The sequence below is a fragment of the Amblyomma maculatum genome, chromosome 7 (assembly GCF_055883805.1).
Source record: "Amblyomma maculatum isolate TAMU_Amacu chromosome 7, ASM5588380v1, whole genome shotgun sequence".
NCBI classification, from domain to species: Eukaryota; Metazoa; Arthropoda; class Arachnida; order Ixodida; family Ixodidae; genus Amblyomma; species Amblyomma maculatum.
In genome coordinates, this window is record NC_139350.1 from 98,183,372 (window position 1) to 98,208,675 (window position 25,304).

General features: G+C 44.6%; 1 protein-coding gene across 2 annotated transcripts in view; it reads left to right on the plus strand.

Moving 5' to 3' along the window:
* Positions 1 to 25,304, plus strand: part of LOC146184021 (uncharacterized) — a 121,171-nt gene that overhangs the window by 72,767 nt on the left and 23,100 nt on the right. For both annotated transcript variants that reach the window (XM_084609267.1, XM_084609266.1), the window contains exons 8-10: positions 204 to 491; positions 674 to 774; positions 17,175 to 17,385. In XM_084609267.1, coding sequence (XP_084465393.1) covers positions 204 to 491; positions 674 to 774; positions 17,175 to 17,385 — 600 coding nt within the window. The remainder of the gene's footprint in view (positions 1 to 203; positions 492 to 673; positions 775 to 17,174; positions 17,386 to 25,304) is intronic.

Below are 25,304 nucleotides of genomic sequence, written 5' to 3' on the forward strand. Positions count from 1 at the left end.
TGTTGTCCTGTTGGTTTGCTGTACTTTCTATTCGATCCAATCCTTGATGCCAGAGTCTCTATCAGACGCATGCACTCCCCCCAGCCCGACACGCATTATGCATGTGATCCAGAAGGTCAACAAAGCATGCATAAATTTGCCCAAGAAGTTGTTTTAGTTATTGCTTGCACCAGCAGTCGCTTAAATATATCTTCATCTTACAGGGCTGTCGGCACCGTCGATAGAAATGATCGAGTCCATCGGCACGGAATCAATCAGTCTAGAATGGAGTTTCAGCAAAGAAGGCCTGCCACTGAACCCACAGTTTGATATCCGTATATACAACGGCGGTACTTTCCGTCTTCTTCGCACTGACAAAATGAAGCTGACGGTGACGAACCTCACCGCTCTTACCACTTACCGAGTAGAAATTCGAGCAGTTTTGCAGACGCCGGAGGGCCAAACGGAAGCCGGACCTCCTGCAGAGTCCGTCATCACCACGTGGCCTTCAGGTAATTTGGTGGCAGTCGAAATTTCAAAGTTGAGCCGTAATACCTTTTAATGGAGAAAACTTTAACGTGCATTTGAGTTATTGGTTGTCTAAAAAAATATCAAGGCATGCGTTTTCGATGCTCTTTTTTTAGTCCGCGCGTCTTGACTGAAAACGGTATCCGTTTTCAATTCCTTTTCGCAGTGCCCCTTGACCCTGTTGTACGCGTCCACGACATTCAAGCCGTGTCGGATGTTGCAGTCATGTCATGGACATTCATTAACAGTACGGTGGATGAAGTGCAGGTAAGTAATTTATTCAGTGATGAAGGATAGAAAACGTATTGAATGCAGGCGAAAAATATATAGGATTCAATGACTGCCCTCTAACAACGGACCTGCTCCTCACACGGCTAAGGATTGTAATCCCTAGGGCTTGCTCACGCCTACCCACAGCGGAGGTTCCGAAAGACGAGAAATTCACTAACCAGCTAGTGACACACTACTTTCTTTCAGCTGCTTTTCCGCGTGGATTATGCCACAAGGGCGCCTCTCGATAAAACCTGCTCTCTTTTATCATCCGCCCTCGAGTTCTGCCTAAGCCTCAAAAACACTGCTCGGCAACAATTTTGCTGCTTTTCTTCTTCGTTTGAGCTGTGCTGTTTTGCGCGATACACAAAATTGTCTCCGAGAGCAGACATGTTCTCGCGGAGAGTGGAATACGAATTCGGAGCATGAGGAAGACATAGGTGTAGTTCGACAGTCTAGTTCATCTGGCGTTCCTCATCATGCACAATTAAGCTAGGAGGATGAAAGTATGAGGCTACCTTTGAATATTTTGAAGGACAGTGGTCTTGTAGTGCACTCAGGGCAACAGCTTTTGTTCATTTAAATTCGCCCCACAGAGGTTCCTTAGAGGCCTCGCGCATGTCTTTCAGGCGCTAAGTTGGCATTTTGAAGTAGCAGTTTGGGAAAAGTCTTAGATCTTTCACGTAATTGTTGGTAACCGTTCAGTTTTGTCTTCCTCATCACAAAATATTAAAGCAGAATATCCAGTGCAAAATGAGAAAATGACGTTTTTGAGGATCAGGGAAAATTGCAGATTGTGAGCGAATCTCACTTCTTATAATCGCGTCACAGAGTGGATGGCGTAGTTTTTTTTTTTTTTTCAGCAGAGCGCAACCATCTTAGCTTCGCCGTAAAGTTAGCTATGAGATCAATGGATCCGCTGTTTGTAAAACCGCTCTTCTCGCATCAAAATCACACCAGGTGATGAAGAACGCAAACGCGGGAATAAAAAAATCGTTAAGGTTGATTCTGTCAGCTTTCACTCTGTCTGCGATAGCTATTGCTCATCTCTGCTACCTTTCGTAGCCAAAGGCAGTAGAATGTTTCTGCTCTTTAAGTATGTATTATGAGACGCTGAGGATATTAAGAAGACTCTCAGTTGTTCTATGTAGCTCTGAAAGAGTTTCTGATTGTTTTTGTAAGAAACGCTTTTTTGTAAATATGCATGCCGGTAGTAAACATCACTAACTGTTGGGCATTAGTGCTTAATTTCGCAAAGCAGGAATCGTGCCGCTGCGAAGAACGCGTGGACTTAAACACCCTAAGGATGAATTGATGATGTTATTCTCAATAATTATACGACTACACCAGCGAGCTCTACACAAGATGCTGATTTGAAATGAGCGTAGAAAAGCCTTGATATCCAAGGCAAATTGTGACTACATTTCGTGAATCAGTAATGAATACTATTTTACTCGCCACGTTGCTCTACATCGCAATGCTTCCACCACCAGCTTCGCGAAGCATCGGGTTGCTGCGAAGAGCTAACGCGTTTCCAAGTAAAAACGAAATAACAAGAAATTGCTTGCAAAGATCTCCTAATTCGCTGTCAAAGCCTCGTTTCACGTTTTAGAACACCGCCCTACTAAATTCCTAGGGCGCACAAACACTTCTCTGGAACATATGCGTAAATGGTGGAATTCATACAGCTGAAATGTGCATGAAATGCATGACCTTTAACAGCGTAGAGATGAAGCACATCTGAGGTTTTCGGCTTTTAACCCACATACTCGCAAATCTTACTTGATCCTCAGTCCGAAATAACGACAAAGTTCCCTCCCAAACTGAGTGTGTATTTTCAGGACGTGATCCGCATGCCAAAAAAAAAAAGACATTTGCATCTGGTTTCGTCGTTGAGATTACCGGTAACCTAGAAGGGAATTATAGGATCTGCATAGTGATTTCTAAGATGGCTCAGAAACTGCAGATTTTTGTAATTGATTACTTAGTGCTTTTAACACAGGCCGTTTTTCAGTTTGGCCTTAATGTGGTCTTATTGAATGGTGCCGCGGCTTTTTGGAGGCTTTGACGGCGCGCTTAGCTTTTGGTGGTGTACTATGTACAGTCTTGTAAAAAGGATATGCTGCCGAATGGGCTTTCTTCACAGCCTTGTAACTGGCGTTCTGATATACATGTCCTAGAGAAGGGTGAGGACCAGATTTCTCATTTCCCTACAAAATTGCGAACGGTGGAGGTGCGCAACAATCTCCATTACAGGCTTAGTTGCAAACACCTTGGTTTAAAGATTTTTGACAAGCTGTACCTGTGTGCAGGTGCGTTGGCAGGTGTAGGCCCACTTTGTATACTTTTGGGCAGTGCAGCCAGCGCGAATAACTATTTTGGGCTCCACAGCATTGCCTTCACACGCCTAAGCAAATATTTGTAGCTCAGAACGAGCGAATAACTATGCGGTCGAGGAATTTCAAACACTTCGCGTTAGAAGATACCTGTTAGATCGCGTAGTGCTGGAGGCCACTGCCAAGTGGTCTCTGGCGTCGAATATAAGCAAGCTGACTGTCGCTGATTAAAACATCGTCCGGCTGTGTAAGTTTTTGTTTTTTTTGCGCTGTATTCCACCTGGAAAAAGAAGTTTAATTTCGCAATATTTCCGCAGAACTTTGTCGTCTTCATTTCCACAAGCTGAAATCACGAGAACGCAGTGTTGTCGATGTTTCTGAAGTGAAATATTGCAGGATTTATTAACGCGTAAGCGTTCCTTCGCTATGTTCACAGATTTCTGTCCGCAGACCGTGTCCGCAGAGCCTGTGCGCAGACCGTGTCTTCAGACCGCGTCCGCAAAATCGTGTCCGCAGCAGTTGCGGCTAATTGAGAAGGGGTAGAGGTTAATGAGTGGTGGCAATCGATACAGGCTGACTTAATGTTGTGGCACAAAAAATAATTAGGCCAAAAGGTTTATTAAGTAAATATTTAGAGTAACTGGTTCGCAGGAAAGGAAAGGCGCAGTATCTGCCACACTTGTTAGTGGACACCTAAACCGCGCCGTAAGGGAAGGGAGGAAGGCGGTAATGAAAGCGGAAAGAGAGAAACGGGTGCAGTAGTGGATATAACGTCAAGGATGTGACGTCACGCAATCGGAAGTAGAGCCGACAAAAAGGGCATAGGAAGGGATTGGCGCGCAGTTTGAAAGTACCAAAGACTAAAAGGCGTAAACAAGAAGTGAACTATTGTGAGGTAGCGGATGTGACGTCACGCAACAGAAAGTAGAGCCGAAAAAGGGCATAGGAAGGGATTGGCGCGCAATTTGAAAGTATCAAAGACTAAAATGGGCAATCATGAAGTGAATTAAGCTACCAGAAGCAACCAAAAGCAGCATCCGGGCTTTCGCATCACTCCAATGTAGATTCTGCATGCTCTTTACGTTTTTTCGAATGATTGTAGTCGCGCGCAGATACTTCATTGATCAAGGTTGTGACATTTGCTGTTGGATCCTTATTACGAATGTCCTTTGCCAAAACTAATTTCAGCGCCGCCGAGAGTGGTGGCAGTTTTGTTCGACAAACCGCCAAGCCATCTTGTAGCTGTCGCCGCAACCCAAGTACAGTTTTTTATAGACGCACCTAGGGTCCCCAAGAGGGCCAATAAATAGCTGAAATGCCAAGATAGTCTGTTCTTCTATCGTCTTCGGCATTGCGACGATGTAATAACGATAGTCTTAGCTAGTTCTGCTTTGCACGAGATTTAGATTTTGTGTTAGGATTCATGCTCAGCCTCGTGTTAGGCTTCAGGTTAATCGTGATCAGCGGACAATAGAGAGCTTTAGTGTACCGCAATCCTCGATTCATTACCGCGATCCGCCACCGCTCATTCCAATGCGCATGCCCATATCCCCTTGAAGCCGATAGTTGGCACCATGTGCTGGAAGTCGGCACATGGACCTGCCGCGTCGCGAAAATCAGCGCGTGCGGATCGCCCACGCGTTGTAGGGGGTCATATTGGCGGATCGCGGATCACGGTATACTAAATCTCTGTCATGTTCGCCTTAGGCTATCGAGAATCAGAACTTATCATTCCTTCTTTGAAGAAAAAGTTTGCTACTCTTAGACAATTCTACTTATGTTTACTAGCTCAGAAAGAGGAAGCATAAACATTGTCTACATCTTTAAATCTTTTCTTGAATATACTCCTTTATGGTACGGTACAAACGTCCAGGCACTCTAAGGCTGCTACTACGAATTTCCTGGCCTTTGTTTAAACCATGGTACAAGTGTGCACTGAGGACCTGAGAGGTGTCTCGAAGAATCTGCTGGCCCTTTTTAATGCGAATGAATTTCTTGGGTCATGAGCGATGTGGACAGGTGTGTCCGCAGGAACTGTGAATAGAGGAAAAAAAGTGCCACCACTGGGTTTCGAACCTGCGCCAAAACAAACACATCAGCATCTCTGGCCCAGGCAAGAGAGCACTGCAGTACCGTCTATCACGCCTGGTGTGAAACTGCAACACACGCTCTCGCGCTGTGCACTGAACATTGCCGTCTTCGCGAAATTTCATTTGTGCCACTCACTAATTTGGCACAGGTAAATACGTCATACATATACGTAACCTGGCCGACTGCGGTTGAAGTCCGCTAGCATAGCGTCTTGTGAATCTACCAGGCGTTGTCACAGAACTCGCAATGCTTGCTCATTGCTGCACCTAAGCAGACTTAGGTGCACGCCTGAAACGTTTTATATGAGAGGCATCGCACCCGATGGCAATAGAGATTGCGTACAGCGTAAAGCATGGGTGACTGCGGGCACGTGGTTGGCACACTGTTACGACCAAGCATCCGCATTTGCGCGCTCTATTGTTCGCCTGTGGGCATGGATAAGTGCTGTGAATATGTGGTGATGGTCCAATGGCTCTAAGTGAGCCTGTTTCCAGGAATCCTGTTTTGTAAGCCTGTTTTGCTTTGTGGACACTCTGCAAATGCCAAATTGACCCTGCCAAGAGAACGTCTGGAAAAACACAAAGAAACGTCCCCCTGCGGGAAATGCAGGAAGTGCTTTCTTTCTTTTGTTCACCCTTCCAGTCGATAAGCCCTATCGTCCAGTGAGGAATGCCTACTTTCCAAAGGAGACGACAGAGTGACATGTCCGCTGACGTGCAGGACAAGAAAGGAGCATGACGCATACAGCCATTAAGTGATTTCCCAGGAATGCAGGAAAGATTTACAATTGTCGAAAACGGACAATGCTGGGAGCGGATGCGGCGCCACGTGCACTCGGGTTTCTGAGAAGTAAAACCACTTGTCAGAACCAGCCTGTGGTTTCTTTGCTGAAGAATAGAAATGTACCTCCTCTCCTCGCCGTTCCCAAGCTTTTCCCGCCAACAAGTGATCACGCCCAACGAATGAATGCCGGACCAGTCAGTGCTTCAGACCATCAGTGCAGTGATGTGTTCGATTGGATGCCGATACCTGAGGGGCGTGCCCTGGATTTGGTTGGTCAGCATCTTCAGAGAGGGGCTGGACATAGGGGGTTTTAAGGACGCTGCAGAGCACGAAATGTCGCTCTGAGCCCTGGGTAAACGGCTCATCCAGTCGCTTCTCGCTATGAACTCTTAACGCTTGCCATTTTGCTGATGTACCCTTCTTTTTCTTGTAAATAATCTTGTAAATAAGTTTTCTCAAAGTGCCATTAAAACCTGCTTGTACATATTTCACCAACTTCGAAGATTCAATCCTACTTCAACCCCGAGTCTCTGCACGCTACCAAGTGAAGGCCGGATCGACGTAGCCCCAGCGTCACGACAACACGTCCCCGGTTGAGGGCGCCTCCGGAAGCGCCAACTACCTGCATATGAATAGTGATTTTCAGTGGAGGTGCGCGTCAGTATGGGAGAACACCCCGAGCAAGGTACGGCAATCACTGTAAACATTTTCCGAGGGTTCCGAGCTCATTTGAAAGCCATGAAAAATAGGCTTCGAGGAAACAAAAAGGCACCTGCCTACTTTCTCTGGACAGCACAACTTCGTTGTGAGGGAGTGGATAGGAACAAGAACAGAAGAAGGGAAAGAGGAAGAGGAGCTGTAGTGTAGGAAACCAAAATAATTTAGCCCACTTGAGGTTCTTAATGAGCCCCGATGTCTTTCTAAATCGCATGTGCATACCTACAGCACTCGGGCAGGAGTAGGGGGTCCGTTGATCGCCACTTGCAAAACAGAAATTGTGCCACCTGCTGTAGACTAGGTCGACGAGTGGATAATATTTAGGAGTGCCGTGAGCAGTCATTCTCGATATCTGCTGTGAACGTTCACGCGCGTCGATATGCTGGCCAGTAGCATTCTGTCAACAGGAATGTCGACAGGAGTGGTTCAACAGTCAGGAAACATCTGCGAACCAAGGAACTCAATCATATTTTGCACCGGAACTGCGTATCTCTCAACTGATACGACGACATGCACTGCACAGTGCAGTGGCAATGAGACATGGATTGAAAAGGAGGCGGCGATAACCGTTCCGTACTCACTTCCCAGAAGACGTTCGTGGGTTATAATCTACTACGCTTCGACAGGCTTTTGTTTTCTGACTCTTCGAAGTTGATTCTAGGTCACCACAACATACGGAACAGTTAGGCAGTTTGGACACCGTGAAAGATTATTTTCGCAATAAAACGAATTATAGACGAACCCGGTTGGCATTTATCTCTACCCGGAGTAAAGTGAGCTAGAATGGTGTAGTGGGCTCACGGGGGCTCCTTCCCTGACGCAGTGTATGTTATATGCACTAGGTGGCGCCACCGGAGACTTCAATGTAGCGCTCTGCTGGTTGATGGGTTGCGTTCGTGCGACCGTGGCCTTCTCACTTTAGAAAAACGCAGCGTCTTCGTCCACACTTTTTAGATTTGCGTGTGGCAGCTTTGCAGAGGTTGGATATATTAGCAAGTTGTGCTACTACTGGTGCTATACGATAAGCTAAGAGGTTTCTAACTGCAAACGCGTGTCCGATTTCTCTCCGGCGTCCTTGGCGAAAAGTGAATTAAAGCGCTTGTATGAAAATGACTGCGGCGCTCGATTGCCGAATTTTCTGAGGTTTGTGATTCAGGGCGGCGATGATAAAGAGTACAGAGACACATAGGTTTGCGCGGGTAACGTGTAAAGCTGTATTCGTATTCCTAATAGGCCGCAGCTGTCAGCATCTTTTTGTCGCGCCTGCCTTCTGAATCGTGAATTTACTGTCGACTCTGTTTATGGAAGAAAGGTGCATAAAAATTGCCACAAGTCATTATTGAACACATCTTAAAAGCTTGCAGTTGCGCATCCTCCGTCTGTTATCAGCAGTTTAATATCTGAGAATTTTCAGATAACTGCAAAATTGCGAAATAGCTGTATTCGTGTACACAGTGTTCTGATCGATAGAGAAGGACCTGACAGGAGCTCTAGGAATGTGAAAACAAGCATTGAGTAGGCATCTCGGGTTGATGAATGGCGGCTCCACTGCTTCTTTGACAAAACGTACACCCGTGTTAATCTTAACTGAGAGAGGCGAGGCGTATATATGTTTTAAGCATCCGATTTCTCGCTGGAGCGTGTCTTTTACTACTACGAGTGCATCAGTTTATTGCTGCCCGAATACAGTTCATGGCATGAAAAAAAAAAAAAAACACTCAGTGAACATATATTTTCGAGAACGACTGTATACGGCGCAAATTTAAGACGACACAAGAATGAAAAGGAGAGCACATGCTCACATGGTATCCTTTTATTTCTTGTGTTGTCTTCTTTGCGCCGTATACAGTGTTTCTCGAAAATATGTTCACGGAGTGTTTTTCTTTCGTGCCATTAACTGCATTACGAACACAAAAAAGAAAAGGACACATTATGAGTCGTGTCCGTTTTTTGTTTTCTTGTGTTGTCATCTTTGCGCCGTGTACAGTAGTTTTCAAGTCAAGAATGATCGCCCCACAGGCCGTCATATTTTCGAGCTTCTCAAGAAGCAGTAAAGCTGAACTGACATTAGCTGAGTCTCCATTGTCGCGGAAGTTTGTGCCGAGTAAGCTGTTTGCTCCCTGCGACGCCGCGTTAGCAGGCTTGTACAAGCTTAGCAATTCAATTTCATTAGACTCTATTTTGCAACATACCAGTGAAATATTAGCTATAATCACTTCAGCTATAATATGCTGGCTGTTGTCAACAAATATACAGCGCATTCTTGACGCTTAGTAATGCGTTGAATAAAGGTATTTCCTAACTACTGGTCCTCCTTTTTGTTCACATTTGTATTTGGCTTTGTGCTTCTCCTTGATGCAGCATGTCGACAATCCGCGGCTAGCTGGCCCTGCTTGCACGAATTTCCCTGGCTTATTGTTTTCACAAGGCCATAGAATACAATACAACTGAAAAACTAGGATGGGATACGTGTAATTGATGTGATCAGGTCATCATGTATCTATATCCATTAGGGAGGATTTATATTTGCTCCCATTATTTTCCAAGAGTCACATATCTTTCGATTCGTGCGTGGCGCCTTTCCTGTAAACGTGTCCGGCAGCCTAGCACAATGGTTTTGTCATCGGGGTGGCATCTTCACATCATAAGTCACAATTTGTTGGGTCACATTGCCCACTGCAAAACAAAACCTCCGCAATGGCGAGAATACAGCAGCGAAGGCGAAGGCAAACGGCGCGCAGCGCGCGGTGCCGCGCGCTGCTACATTGAAGGCGGCGGTGGCGGCCCCCTGCGGAGGCGCGCAGAACTAGAATCTGCTGACATAAGCGGTGTCATCGCAATGTATGGCGCCGGCTGAGGAGAGAGCCCACTACCCAATTCTAGCTCACTTTACCCGGAGCATGCGGGCATGGACGTCAGGGCCGTGTAAATTCCGCGTGTGTATAGGCCGGCTCAAACGTCGGTGCTTATGAATACTATTACCATAAAAAGATTTTTCTGACTTCTGACCATTATTAAACTTTGCATGAATACCGCTTCAAGTTTCCAGTTGTGGACATGATAGCCGAATGCAGGATAATATATATCTATTCTCTGCAACAGGTACTGTAGGCAGGAGAGAGAGAGAGACCTTTTAATGAAGAACAGAGATTTTAGCCGGCGTTTAAATTTCACTGACATGCTACTCTGTGCAGGAAGGGGAATTGGGGAAGAAAGAATTGAAAAAGAATCATGAGGATAGTAAAAGAAACCAAGGGAGAGGTAAAATACGGATATAAAGGCGCTGTAAGGTGCATCGTGGATTAATGGTATAAAATGAAATGATGAAATGCATAGACCGATAAATGTGCTTATAGAGTTCACAGCCTGAAACATGCCTGAGGGTAACATTCAAGGTGAACTTAAAGTTTGTCGAAAAGTCCAATTTCTTTCAAATACGTAAATAAAAAGTTCATTGCGAGTCTGTTGCCTAGAGCAGGCTAAGGGACCTAAAACAATGTCCATTGTCAAATGCACTGGGGAGAGCTTTTCTATGCTATATGTTCGTAGTACGCACGCTCATCAACGTACACAGGACACTAAAGCAGATTATGTTCCACAGTTTCAACCGAACCACAGTTGTCACAAAGCGGACTGTTCATTTGACAAAAACGGTGTATCTATTTGTATATGCACAGTTCAGGCGAAGTCGCTGATAAAGAGTTTCTAGTTGGCGAGGAAATTTCGGAGGAAGTCTTAATCTTAGATGTTAGTCAATCGAGTGAAGAAATTGATGCTGATTTGTCAGCAAGCTCCAAAGTCGATACTTTGCTTCGGCAGCAAAGTTTTTAGCCAGTTGGGATGCATCATATTTTGAAAGAAGGTCCGAATGTATCTTTGACAAATTTAGTTTTTAACAGGTTGCGGTAAAGCAAGCGTGTCCGGTTGGCTTAATTATCTGGCCGCCATCTTGTCAAATGAAGTAAAAGCAGCTGGCTACTGAAAGTTTCTTGAGGTGCAAGATATGCACTGAGCCTTTGTTATATGTTCGGTTCTTTGCTGTGGTGGTCAAACGGGTTTGTGCTACCGGAAGGCGGAGGACTGGTTCGCTAGGCATACAGCATCCCATGAGACGCGTGTTCAATAAAACATAATTGTAGTGCTAACCAGTCGATGGGAGACCTCTTATGTTGTGGCAAAGGGCACTAAATGAAACCAATGTTCCAAGGAAATTCTATGATTGGCATCCTAGACCCCAAGCTATTTTTTTTAAACATTTCCAGGGAAATTCTATAAAAGTTATCTTTCAGCACGATAACACAGCTCTTTTTGTATGCCACGGTTACAGCAAAAACGTTGTATTTTACTCGCCAGTGGTTTCGCCAAGAACCTCACTCGTGTGTTTGCCATCCTTCTTCGTTCGCACTGTATTTACAAGAGATTAGCTGTTTTGCATTAAGTAAGAGAGAGAATCACGTATATAGATTTGGCAGTCATAAAATGGTTGCAGCCTACTTCAGAATGTTTATGTTTCTGAGAAATAATGGGCGATCGAGCAGAGTGGCCACCTTGCGGTGCAGCGGCGAAACCTACTCAACGTGAATGTGCATCTGCGTCGTCTGCTAGCAGTGTTTAGTTGCATGCGTACGGTGAAGTGCATGCTGTTTGTTTTGCGATTCCAGCGCGCTTTTATTTACCTGCCTGTCTCTTGTGACAGAAATATGAGGGCGCTATGGTTCGACGCTTCATTGGAAGCAATATTTGTTCTTATCAAATATGTCGTTCTATATAATGGCATCCTCTTCGGTAATCTTGCGCTTGAGGTTCTTAGCCGCGCGGCGTCGCAGTCACAGCGACAGTGTCGTTAGGTGCCGTGTCAAAACAAAACGAAAAGGTCGCTGAAGTCCTACAACTTAACAGAAGCACCAAGAGATTCTACACTCTCACTTCTGTTTGTTACCCGACAGCTACTGAAGTATGAGCTGGCCTGAACACTGGTGCCGACCAGATGCATATTCTGTGCCCTATGCACAATCATGGTGTTCGAGTGCTTTCCTCTCACCATGGTAATCATTTTGATGAAATCGCTATCCGGCTAAGTGTTGCTGCTCTCTCCTGTGCAAAGCCTTTGCTTTTGAGAAGCTTCGTACGGGCTTAACTATCTCCTTTCGCTAGCTCCTTGCTTGACCGTAACGATAAAAACGATTAAGTAGTCGTAAGAATGCGTAGAGAATCCGTTTCGTTTCAATACAGATTTATATCCAGCCCCTATTCTGATAATATTCCTACAATTTTTCTCTGCCTAACTACAGGTTCTGCAACTTTATCGCACCCCTTTTGAAAAATTTTCCCGCCTCAACCGGAGGTCATTTGCCCTGAAATTGAGCACAAAGCTTGCACGTTGTCGTTCCCTTCTTTTAGAGGTAAGTTTGACCATGGTGCTTGCTTAGTTTGGCCGCGCATGATGAGAAACCAGAACCGTCTACGACGAGACTGTGGAGCAATTAAACATCCATCCATCCGTCGGATGGATGGATGTTTAATTGCTCCACAGTCTCCATCCATCCATCCATCCGAAGGATGGATGGATGGATGGAATATAGGAGCGTCCCCTTTGAAACGGGGTGGTAGCAGTAGCTATCATGCTCATGTTTCTCCATATATCTTAATTATTGATTTAGAATGGTTTACTAAACCGTCATTCTATTTATTAAATTTTTGTTCCTACATTACTAACATTATGTCACTTCCTGCTTTTAAGCCACCAATCTTCCAGTCGTTTTTTGCTAGTTTCCACCGCCGGTTTATTCACCCCGCCACTGGTATGTCTAAACCCCCAAGCTTCAGGAACAGTGATTGCGCCTGCATCACTGCATCAACAAAAGGCAGCTGTGGCGTCAGCTGGCGTTGATGGAGGAAAGCTCTGCGGTTCAAAGCACCAATGCAGGTATGAGACGTTCCTGTAATGGTGCTAGATGGCGCCACCGCTGCCCTTTGGCGGAAAATTGTTGTTTACGTCTTTTGCTCCTCAGCCTTGTCACAGACGGTTCTGGCTTCTCATCATGCGTGGGCAAACCAAGTAAACAGCACGATCAAACTTACCTCAACGTTCTGCACAGTTTCAGCGCAAATGAGCTTTCGGTTGAGGCAGGAGAATTTTTCAAAACGGTTGCAATAAGGTTGCAGAACACTGCATATGGCTGCTTGATATTTCTATTGCTAAAGAAATAATTGACTTTAAACTTATTGTCCGAGAAAACCCGCGCCCGTGCTTAATTATTTGCAATCAACTTATATTCGTAGCTTGCATTTCAAAGAAAACTAATTGCAGAAGGTAGAAGGCGCTAAATATTTGTGAGTGTGAAATTTTCCTCTCACACGGACAAATATTCGGCGCGAGCACTCAAGCGAATGGCGCTAGCATCAAGCTAGGGGATCAAGTGGGATCATGTGATTTCTCTTACTACTGCTGAAGAAGACGCTAGATTAAATTTGTGCGTTGTAAACCCTAATAGCCGCGCTTATTTCTGTAGTTTTGGTTATTAACGAGCGCCAGCATTGCGCTTTTCAATCTTGAATTGTTGCTGAGGTTGCTGAAGTTTATTTAAGCGTTTGCCACGCTCCGTTATTGCCGTGTACCCGGAAGTACGAGACGGAGCCCGGCGTAAGCGCCAACTGCTGCTCGAAAAATAAGCATACGTAATCTTATTCAAGATTTGAATTGGCAAAGCAGCTAGTGATTATTCTCATGTGTGCAGAAGAAATTTCAGTGGATAAGATTTCGTCCATGCATGAGCTGGCGCTGAACAGTTCTGTGATTAGCAGCAGAAGAAATGGCGCATGCGGTTTAATTAGCGTTATCACTTGTGAAGCTAGCGAACACCTATTGCTAGCAAGATGGAAAAGATACTGGCTTCTTCCCGGAGGAGTACGCTCCCAGAGCAAGGATCGTGCAAAGGCCACTCATTCTTCTGACTGAAGGCCCTGACACAGAAGTTTCACAGAAGTGAACTAGAAATTCTGTCGCCACGGGCAGCGGTATCCATGATGAGTTATCTCAGACAGTGTGTGCAGTGCTGTCGTAATTTAAAATGACGAAGTATGTGATAAACGAGAGACAGTGCATTACATGTTATGATGTGCTGAGGTACGCGTCAACGTAAAAATTACTCACGATTACGTTACTCCCTAATGCAAAATTTGAGCGCAGCTCATCACCTGTTTCCCCTTTTCGACAGATCGAGGCAAAGATTTCGAGCAAGACACGTATGTACAATTGCAGACAACTTTTTTTTTAATTTTTCACGCGTATTTCTTCAAGAAACAGTCCACTAACAGTTCTTGGCTGTCATGAATGAAGCTTTATGATCGGAGAAATGAAGAGAGCAATTGAGTTATTGGGAGGTTGCGGGAAGCAGCGCGTGGACCCATGGGAACGTTGCGCGACGAACAGGTAGCAGCGACTGACGCCTCTGACGCCGCTAACGAGTGAAACGAGTGAGAACAGGATGCATGCACCGTGATCCGCTGATAGCGAGCCGGTGTTTCGGCAGCCGGAAAGCGCCCTCGCCGCCACGCAGGCAGAGGAGGGGGGACCCCTCTTCCTCTTTCTGCATGGCGGCGATGGTGTTCTACGCAGTCACGTTGTCTTGACGCGCTAGCGGCGGCAGCGGCAATAGTCAGTCGCTGCTAGCGCTGCCTCTGCCCCCCCCCCCCCCCCCCGTTTCTTTCCTCGTGTTCTCCGGTGGCTGGGCACGCTCGTGCCCCCCATCGTTCACCGCTGAGTGTACCCCCCTCCTCTTCCTGCGAGGCTCCGGTTGCTGAAGCGCTGGCTCGAACTGCGGGATGAAAGGGGGGCGGAGCTGGTTACGAGGCCGACGCGGCCGACGCCGACACGAAACCCAGGAATGGGCGCCAAAGAGCTGCGCTCTAAAAGCTACTTTGCGCGGGGAAAACAAATATCCGCCTGAATTAAGAGTGCCAATCACGGTAATCAGTGCACAAGGATTCGTTGTGTGAAACGCACTTCTTTACACTTGCTATAAAAAATTAGTCCCCATCTTCTCCACTGTACAGCTTGTCCGCCCTACTGCGTGCAAAGAGCAGGTGAACGGGGACGCTTCCGCCGGCACTATTCGAAGGCGCTCAGCATCTGTCATTCCCCTGGCAGCTCCGCTTCTGTTGCAGAAAAATATAATTACCTGTATTAAGTGACCGCATACCTCTGACTGGTTTTGTGTCAGATCCAGTTCTTTTTTAATAACAGCAATAGCAATGCTGGAGCCGGTGCGCGCCTTCGTTGCAGTATAGTTAAAACTCGCCAACATCGAGAGCCTGCTGCTTCGGTGAAGTGATTTCTTACCGAATGAGTGGGTCTAATGCCTCGAATTAAGTTTACCAGAACAAGAGCGAGGTGTATAATAAATAAATAAGCATAATATAAAGCGCAACTAAACTGCCTAGGAAAACATCCTACAGCACCAGTTCAACGTGGGTTATCCTACTTACTGCGTCACGTGGCACTGCCAAGAGGTGGCGCCACACTATGTCCTCGTGCCGAATAGTGGCATTTTCATCCGTCATTACACTAATACTTTAACATTATCGATGCCACTTACATTTAAAATTCTCTATAGGCTTTCTTTGGTTTCCATAATCTTTCTTCAGTCACTCTATCATATTTGCTTACAGCTGCAAAAAGCACTCGCCTGGTAGCGTGTTTAGCGAACGTACGCGCTTATTATAGCTGCGGGACCTCATTTTGGGATAATTTCTTGCAGCAGTTCCGGCTTTTTGTAGTCAAAGCTGATGTGCAGTCACAGGTATAGTGCGTGGAATATTTGCTGGCAGTATACGCTGTCTGTGCTGTATTTAATCATCTTAATCTTCGAATCATGGGCTACGCGGCGCACCATGTATGCTTTGTCTCCTTTTCTTTAAAACAGGTCAGGGCGAGATCATTGTATCTAGCTGGGCATTGAAGATGCTTGTACAGCAATTATTGTCGTCCAGGATTTTAGCGTGCGCCAGTCATTGAAGACAGACGCAGCGACTTCGTCTCGCCAAAATGAGCGTAGAGGAGAAAAGCACATAAGTAGTGCCTACGTTGCTCGCTGAAAGTACGTTTCGCGTGGCAATTTTCTTCACAGTGTAGTACCCTGTCACTACAGTGACACTTGGCGAGGCGAAATGCGCTCGCTGTAATTGTCACTAGATTGTTCTTACTCCGGTACATCTATCAAACATGCGCACAATGGTGAACAAGTGAACAAAAGAATGAAATTTCATTGGGCAAGTGTAACGCAACAAAACTACAAGGCCCGAGAGCACGGTACGGCAAAAACGTGCGAGCAAAAACAACGCCAGCAAATCTAAAAGTCGGGTGGTTGCGTGCCTTGTTTCCCTACAATGCGCGATTCTTTTCAGCGGCGTTCGCAATTTGTACGGTATTTTCCAACAATTAGAACACTCTAAGCAGTAAATCGCTCATGATTTGCAGATTCCACGATTTCTTTGCCGGCAAAGCCGCCGTAAACTTGGAAACAAACCAATACCACGTGCATTTCCGCGAGCGTCGCCGGCTGCCGGTCCACACTATTGGAACGACGGGGGCGCCACCTCGATTTTATCTCGCGGTGAATACTCGGAGAAGGCTAAGCAGGAAAGAGAAGGCGATGATCTTTTGTCCCCGTCTCATGGATAATGGGTTACCTCAGTCAACACCCCTTCATTCCACCGAGAACGAAACACGCCAAGGCAGGGTGACAAAGGCGCGTCTCCTGCCCTTCCGTGCCTAGCTTCCACTGCAGAGCCAGGGTAAACCGTCCGCGACTGTACTGAAGAGAAAAAGGTGTGCCGGTATATTACCTTTCTAACAACGTAGGCTCTACTTCCACTGAAAACGGAGCTGTCATAATATAGTGAAAAAGCTCAAAACGGGGATTAATACCAGTGGCAAGATGGTTCGTCGTGCTTTACCTCTAAGGACACGGTACATGGTCATTGACAGTCAGAACACATTGCATATCGGCCTTGCTATCACAGCTTGCAATAGCCGCCGGAAACAATTTTGAAAAAAGTTTCCTCAGTATTAAACACCTCTTATGTTATATGGAAGATATGAATATAGTCCGAAAGAGCCATCAATTTTATTTTCTCATAAAACGATTTCCACGGACTTGACATCAGCGCCCCCCCCCCCCCCCCTCATATGCTCAAGGACATAACCAAACCAAAAAGGTGCAAATCATGTGCTCTTTCATTTCCCTCTTTTCCAGTGACAAGGTTCTTTTGTGTGAACTATACTGTGGTGTTCTATGAATCCTTGAAAGACTTAATCTAAAATCTGGTGAACGCCATAGCGGCAATGCAGTGCTTACTATTCTTAAGATTCATGAGACCTGTTTGCATATGTGTCAAGTACACTTTCTATTGGGTGCAGTACGAGCGTGTAGCACTTTCTTAGGTATTCATTTGCTGAACGTTTCGCAGGTTGCAATAACGGAAGATGACTGGGAGGTTTGCAGTAGTGATACCAACTGCAAGTCGGTTTGGCTGTCGGAGTCAAACTCTTCCTACGTTACCGGTTACCTGCAGATGAACGCCCTGAACCCGTACGAAAACTACACGTTTCACATCCGCGGCTGCAACAAGCATGGCTGTGGAAACGCTACTACGGTGCATGTCTACGGCAGCGCCCCAGGTGTGCCGGTACTTTGGCAGATAACTCCTGCTGTGTAGAAAAAATCTGCTAATTAACATATTTTCAAAGGGTTTGTCGCGAAGCGCTAATGTACGTAGTAATTTATGCTACCTAATCAGCTATGTTGTGAATAAGTAACAATTGAGCTGGTGTTGTATGCTTCGTGAACGTTTGTGACATTTTTGCATAAGGAAGGACTCAGTTATTGTTTTCGTTAGGAATAGAATCATCCTTGTATTTAAATTCGATGACAAAAGCAATATCAGTAGATGCCGGCCCATATCCCTAAAAAGGGTTGCATGCAAGCTCAAAGAACATGTCCTTGCGTCTAACGTTGCGCAGCATCTTGAACAAGACGGCTGTTTTTATCCTCACCAACATGGTTTAGCAAAGGAATGCAAACTCGCGTACTATAGATGGCGATCATGATTGCGGCAACTGCTGCCATGACATGCACACGGAAGATGCTATGCGGCCCCACCGTGCTATGCGTGGTTAGGTTTGTGGGGTTTAACGACCCAAAGCCAAAGGCTTTGAGAGACGCCGTGGTGGAACCCTATTGAAAAAACCTATTTGCGGTTTTAATAGGTCCTGTATGAAATAATATGGGAGTATGAAGGAGCCGAAATGGGGCATAAAGGACCCATAAAGACGCATTCAGGACTAGTAGGAGGACGCGCAGGATATGCATATAGGTCCTGTTACTCCTTTTCAGACTCCTTTATCTCCTGTATATCACATGTGGGATATATATTAGGAGTTATCGGAGTTGTGAATAGGTCCTGCGTACCATGATACAGGAGTTGGATGGGCTCCTTAATCAGGAATTGTTTATGGAAGTTTGAAAAGGCAAAGTTTGATATACGCATGCGGTGTCCCCGCTAAATTCAATCAAGAATTAAAAACAAGAAAGCCTTTTTCAAATTTGAATGAAATGAACATGAAAGTTTGTTTTACATTTCGATTTCTGCATGCGCTGAGCGCATGCGGTTATTACAATCAACAATCGCTGCACGTCATCCAACCTTATGACGCACGTTCATATCTGTAACTGATGACGAGTCTGCAATACGGAAGTGCAGGGAATAAATTAGGGAATAAATTCGCCTTTCCACATGAACATAAGTATGTTCGAGCATAACTCAAAACACACGTCGCCGCCTACCGCACCATTCATTGATAGCTGCATATCAACAGCGATGCTTATTTAAGGGTTTGCATATTCAAAGGGAGCGATGGGAAGCAAAATACCGCCGCCGCTGCTCCGCTGGCAGCATGGGAAGTTAAAAGGTCATATATATGACAAGCAGATCCGTACGAGATATCTTTGATATAGAAAGAAAAATGCGCTCTAACACGGCGAAAAAATAGCCAGTACGTAACATATTCGCATATTCTTAGGTGTACGTGCAAAACACTGATACGTTTGAATGATAGATGATATTGCCTATGTGTATTGATAGAAAAGAAAAAGGTTCGGCGTGTTCCCAGGGCATTCGTCGAAGGACGACCGCACGTTAGAAAAAGATGCCAAGTGCGAAACAGAAAATCCCAATAGAAAACGACGAATATAAGCATACAAACCATCTGCCGCCGTAGTGTAGTGGTTAGCGTGCTGGGCTGGTGTACGGTGTAATCCATGAGATCATGGTTCGATTCCTGGTGCGGCGAGTTTTTTTTTTTTCATTTTGTTTTTCTTAACGTGCATTTTTTTTTATTTACCTGAACGTCTTTTTAGCCTGCATCCTCATTTTCCCCACAACGAGGGGCGCTGACCATATTCTACAACGCACATAGCCTGCGACTCCTACTACTCCTTTTACTCCTTTTACTCCTACCACTCCCTCAACTCCCACAACTCCTATGTCCAATAACCCCATATAAATAGGTCCTATATACAGATTTTTTTCAATAGGGAAGACTCCAGAAAATTAAGCTACATGTAATTGCATTTTTATATCTATTGTGTTTAAAGTATTAATAGTAGCATGATAACTATGAAATAAAGCAGCACACGCATTGACTGTTTTTAATCTAGCATGCGACGTATATACTGCCTTGTTTATTACAAACTAGACAGTATACACTTCGCATGCTAGATTAAAAACGGTCTATCCGTGTGCTGCTTTATTTCATAGTTCGCATGCTACTATTAATTCGGGAATAGCGTGAGTTGAATATCACATGACAGTCCTTTCTTGAACCATGTTGGTGAGGATAAAAAAAGCCGTTTTGTTCAAAATGCTGCGCAACGTTAGACGCAAGCATATGTTCTCGGAGCTTGCATGCAACACTTTTTAGGGAATATGGGCCGGTAGCTACTGATATTGCTTTTGTCACCAAGATATTCCGTCTCTCATCTCTACAGACTGCCCACAGGGTGGATAGTAACAGTTATCAGGAGCTCTTGGTATCGGGGCAAATAATGTCTAGCAGTGCTGTGGATGTTTTTTTTCATTCCGGAAGAATCCATCGTCGCGCATGAAGGTGCGCAGGCGGCACTAGAGACGCACTAAGATGTCGCCAAGATTATCTCTCATCTCTACAGACTGCCCATGCAGGGACAATGACGGTGATCAGGAGCTCTTCGTACCGGGCCAATAATTTCTAGCAATCCTCTGGATGCCTTTCACCGTCCGGAACAATTCATCGTCGCGCGTGAAGGTCCGCAGGCGGTACTGGGAACACTCAAAGAATTCGCCAAGGTTTTCTGTCTCACATCTAATTAAGAGTGAAGGTCGAACATGAGCAAACTTTAGTCACCCATAAATCTTTGCTCTCACGTGTGGTGGTCTGCACGGGATACACACTTTTCCCTAGGCACGCTAAGAAAGAGGAAAATTCAGGTTTATCATTATGATTTAAATGCGTGAAATGGGGAATGAGAAGAGAAATCCTTGCCGAAAATGTAGGTTTTTATGTTTGTAACTATATGTTGGATGCATCCTTAAATGGGGTAATCACTTCTGTGCAAATTCCAGTGCATATTAGAGAACACTAGGGGGTCCGAATTTTCCGAAGCCCTCCGCTACGGTGCCCATCCTTACCGAGTCATTTTGGGAAGCTAAACCACATAACAAAACCAAGCCAAAACAATTTTTTTGGCCCGTCAGACCGTGTTGTTAGAGTTATAAGCGCGGGACACACATGAACACCTTTTTCTTTGTCGATAATATAGAGAAGACCAGACAACAACGAGAAGTAGTGCAGTGGACCGTAGGGAAATCGCACTTACTGTTATTAAAGTGAACGGTTTTTCCCGCTAAAGTTAGGTCAAGTAAAAAAGGCTCCGCATATTTTGAAATCGTGTATTATGCCAACGTAACTTCCCCTTACCTTTCAGTTCCAACTGTTCAAATTCAAGTATAGCTGAAGACCGGTTGTTGAATGGACGGTCAACATGCACGTCAACAACCGCAGTCATCCAAAATTGTGTCCTATGCTGAGCTATCGATCTTGCCTCTCAGGCGGCAAAAATTAGCGAGATGATCAGATACTAAGGGATGTTTTATGATGTTAGTAACTAAAATGAGGAAATTAATAGACGCGTACGTAGTTCTTAGTGCAAGGTGACCAATTCTCAGTCTCTATATTCGTTTTGCACAGAGGAGAAGTGCAAAAGTAGCTGGATTGTGTTTAACTAAAGGCATTAGGGCAGTTTCCAAGTAAGATCGAACAAAGGATAGTCGGTCGACCTTTTGTATCAATGTTTTATATATTTTTGCCTGATGACTCTAAAGAAAAGACCTGTAATCGGTTTTAGTGCCAAAAATTTTTGGAACCACAGGGAATTAACAATGACGAAGAGGTGGAGTGCCGAGCTATATTCTCTGCTGTTTTGGCTAACTTTGGTTATGAATTCCATAAAATATGGTAGCGTTACGTAGCTCAAACTCACTTTACTATATATATGCATGTTTTATTTGTATTCAGTATATTTTCCCTCTTCTGGGTAGCGTAAGAGGTTTTTATAAAGTTTCCTAAAATCGGCCCAAGAAACCAAATTTTACATACATTGCAGGCCTTTATTTAGAAAAAGGTTTATGCCAGAGCAGCAATAATTCCACACTATGTTCTCAGTATAGTTATCTATCAAACAGCTAAAGCTTATCTTTGTATAACGCTTTAATAGACAGATACCAGCGCGATAATTTCAAGAAAATAGCGAACAATTCAAGACTCTGGCTACAATTAAAACAAAACATAATTTTTGATATTATTAAACTTTGTCAAGCTATTCTCCTGTACCTCAGCTTTCAAAACCATTGAAATGTGTTGCATAATTAGGTTGCACTAATAATTATGGCATCTTCAATAAGGCCCTTGTGCAAGGTGTAGCGCACCACGCAGATCTGAATATCCTACGGTATTTGCGAATCGCCCGCGATTTAAAAAATTTGGCATTATATTTAACCAGGCAGAAATGTAATTGCAAAAGAAAATTAAAGATGTACGCATTGCGAGACAGCCAAGGAGCCAGGCAATGAAGGCCCAGCGTTCGCATCACTTGTCTTGACCAGCGCGCCAATTCGTTCTCATCATTCTCTACCCGTAACAATATTGCACCTAGTCATATTTTCTCTCTACGTTGCAAATTAGCTTTGACAGACACAACAGAGAATGATTCGCAATCAATTGTTTACGCGTAAAGTTCCTGTTGCGCTGTGGCATTGGGCAACACACAGATGTTTTTCGCAATAACCTTCACAAGAATGGAATTTTCTGAGGACAGTGAAAAAAAAATTAATTTTTGATCTTTTTACACTTTGTCTAAGTATTCGCCTTCATGTTAGCTTTCAATATTATTAGAACATATTGCATAATATTGGTACATTAGTAGTTACGGCCAGTCTAATAAGGCCCTTACACAAGAATTTACTGCTCGCTTAGCGACGAAAATGCAAGCAGGATTGGATTTCAGGTTCTAAAATAATGTCCAACAGTAAAGAAAAGATATCGATGAAACTGAGGACGTTGCTTCTGAGTTGTTATGGTCCCCATGGCGGCCATGAGAGCGGGGGTATGCTCACCCCAGACGTTCGTTTTAAGAGGCGGCACAGTCAGAACTCGTTTTCGCCTCTTCGGACCGACAAAATTCGAATCAATAGTACCCCTTGGGAAGCTCTTCAACGCATGTGCACTGGGCCTTCACTATTCTATCCGCCCTTTGTTCACACCGTAACTGAACGCCGATGCCGCGGGGGTGAAGGAAGCGAGATGAGAACTCTCTCGGGGAGCTTTGAGCGCCCGCTTCGCCAGCGCGGGCGACAGCCGCTTCTGTTTAAGAAAGTGCTGCGCCAGATGCGACCGATTGAAAGCATGAAAGTGGCGCTCCAGTGGCAAAGCGAGGTATGAAATGCCAAAAAAAATAACAAAAACAAACCTATTGGTAACCGGATGCTCGCTCCGACTTTAGATTACGCAACCCAGACGGCCTGAACAGGGTCTTTTGCTGTTCGATCTGCTGAAGCCGGGACTGCATGGAAGAAACTGTGTGCACAGGAATGAAATAATGTGCGCTGACAAATCATTCGAATAATTGAATGCAGCCCAGAAACACTGCTTTAATGAGGCAATTCTCTACGCCCTTTATGCCCTTCACAATTTTTCCATTTCACCAAAACATTATTTGTACACGCTGCTCCCTCATAATCTTTATCGTCTTTCTTTGTAACCTGCCTTATGGTGTAGGTGATTGCGAAAAATCTGTGTGCTGCCCGAAGCCGCATCACATCAGGAACTCTACGCGTACAAATCTAATTCTGAATCATTCACTACTGTGTCTGTCACAGCTAATTTGAAACGTCGAGACAAAAAATAACTAGATACAATAATGTTCGAGTGGAGAACGATTAGGACGAAGTAGCGCGCTCGTTTGTGGAAGGTGAAGAGAAGTACGTCGAACGCTGGGCCCTCATTTCCTGGCTCCTTGGCTGTCTCTGAATGTATATATCTTTAATTCTCTTTTGTAAATATATTTCTCCCTGTTGTAATATTATGCCAAAATTTAGACATCGTAGCTGATTCACAAATGCCGTAGAATTTCCAGATCTTCGTGGTGGCTATGCCATGCACAAGGTCCTCGTTGAAGTGGCCTTAATTACTAGTGCAAAAAAAAAAAAAAAAAAACAAACTATGCAGCAAGTTTTAAAGATTTTGAAAGCTGAGGTAGAGGAGAATAGCTGGACAAAGTATAAAAAGTATCAAAAATGTTGTTTCGTTGTCATTGTCCTCAGAATCTTGCATTGTTCGCTGTTTTCTTGAAATTATCGCGCTGGTATCTCTATTGAAGAGCAATATAAATAGAAGCTTTAGCCGTTTCATAGATAATTATGCTCAGGACACAGCTTGGAATTATTGCTGCTCTGGCATAAGTCTTTTTTGAAATAAAGGCCTGCACATGAGGTAAAATTTTGTTTCCTGGGCCGAATTTGAGAAATTTTAGAAACATTCTTCACTACTTAGGAAAGTGAAAATTAGCTGAAAACAAATAAAACGATGCATATATTTAGTCAAAGAATTTTCAGCTACCTAAAATTAATATATTTTGAGTAATTCATAACATTTTTGACAGCAAAATGAATTGGAGACCTCTATTCTCCATGCATCAGGCAACAGTATATAAAACTTTGAAATAAATGTAGAAGGTCTACCGATCATCCTTTGTTCGATCTTACATGGAAACACCCAGCTATTCCTGAAGGCAAAGATGCTACAAAGAGTTGCATAAAGGCAGAGAACTTCTTCCTGCTCCTGCACCGCTGCCGGATACGCTGCATTACTGTTGTTTGCACATGATTGCACAAAAGCAATCTTCAACGACGCCTCCCAACTCAAGTCACACACGCTGACTGTTAGGTTACGTGGAAAGACGAGGCTTCGCCGCCCATAGAATTTGTGCGTGAAATCAAAGCTCGCCCGGCTAAAGACATCACTCTAGCGTTTCCTAGGAGCGCTACGCAATTTATATTAAATTATGAATTCTGAAGTGTATGAACTCAAATCTTGAACTTCAAAATCGCTTACATAGGACCATAAACTGCGTACAAATCTGCAGCAAAACATTTTATACAACTTATTAGCACGCGTAATGCACTCTGTGCATCGAAAAAGAAAGAAAGGCAGCGGTGTTGGGATAATGCGAGTCGTCTTTGCCCACAGGTCATGGAGCCCATGAGGTGACACCTAATTGATGATAACCAGGGAATAATTCTAGACTAACCACTGTAACCCTGAAGATTAAGTTTTCTGTCTTTACACCATTAGTTTATACAACTGAAGGTATCACCGGAGCTTGACAAGTGTCGCCGATTTCGCGCCATCCTGGATAGTACCTATGAAGACTACAGCGTGGCATAGCGATCGAGGCGAAGCCGTTGCAGCAAGGCTGAAAAGAGCCCTGCAACCCTATTCCACGCATTTGCGGTATTCTTGGATCCGCGTCACGAATGTCCTTTCGCAAAATGTTTTTGAATATACCTTGTAGAAGTTGAGTTATCTGCACTCGGAATTTGAACTTTGTTTTCCAACGTTTCTTTTCTGAGGGAGTGAAGCCAGTTTTCCTACATCAGCCCAGCAAACTTGGCTCCAACTCTGGGCTGCCAACACGCATATGAATTCCCCTGGCCGTCAGGGCTTCCTGATTCATTGACGCGACGCAGCTGACTGGCCTCGGTACGGCAGTCGCGTGATGTCTAAAAGAATAGGAAAATAATCGGGAGCCCAACCCCAAGGAGGAGCCCGAAATGTTGCCGAAAAGAGATCTCTAACTTTTTAGTGTGTCACGCGTTCTGGGCTGCTCGAAGGTTTTATAATTTGCCTATAATTGTCCTGAGAACCAAAACTGGCTTTGAGTGAGTTTATATATAGTGGTTCAGCGACCGCTTTCAAAAACTTCTAAAAAAGACGAGGTTCAAAGT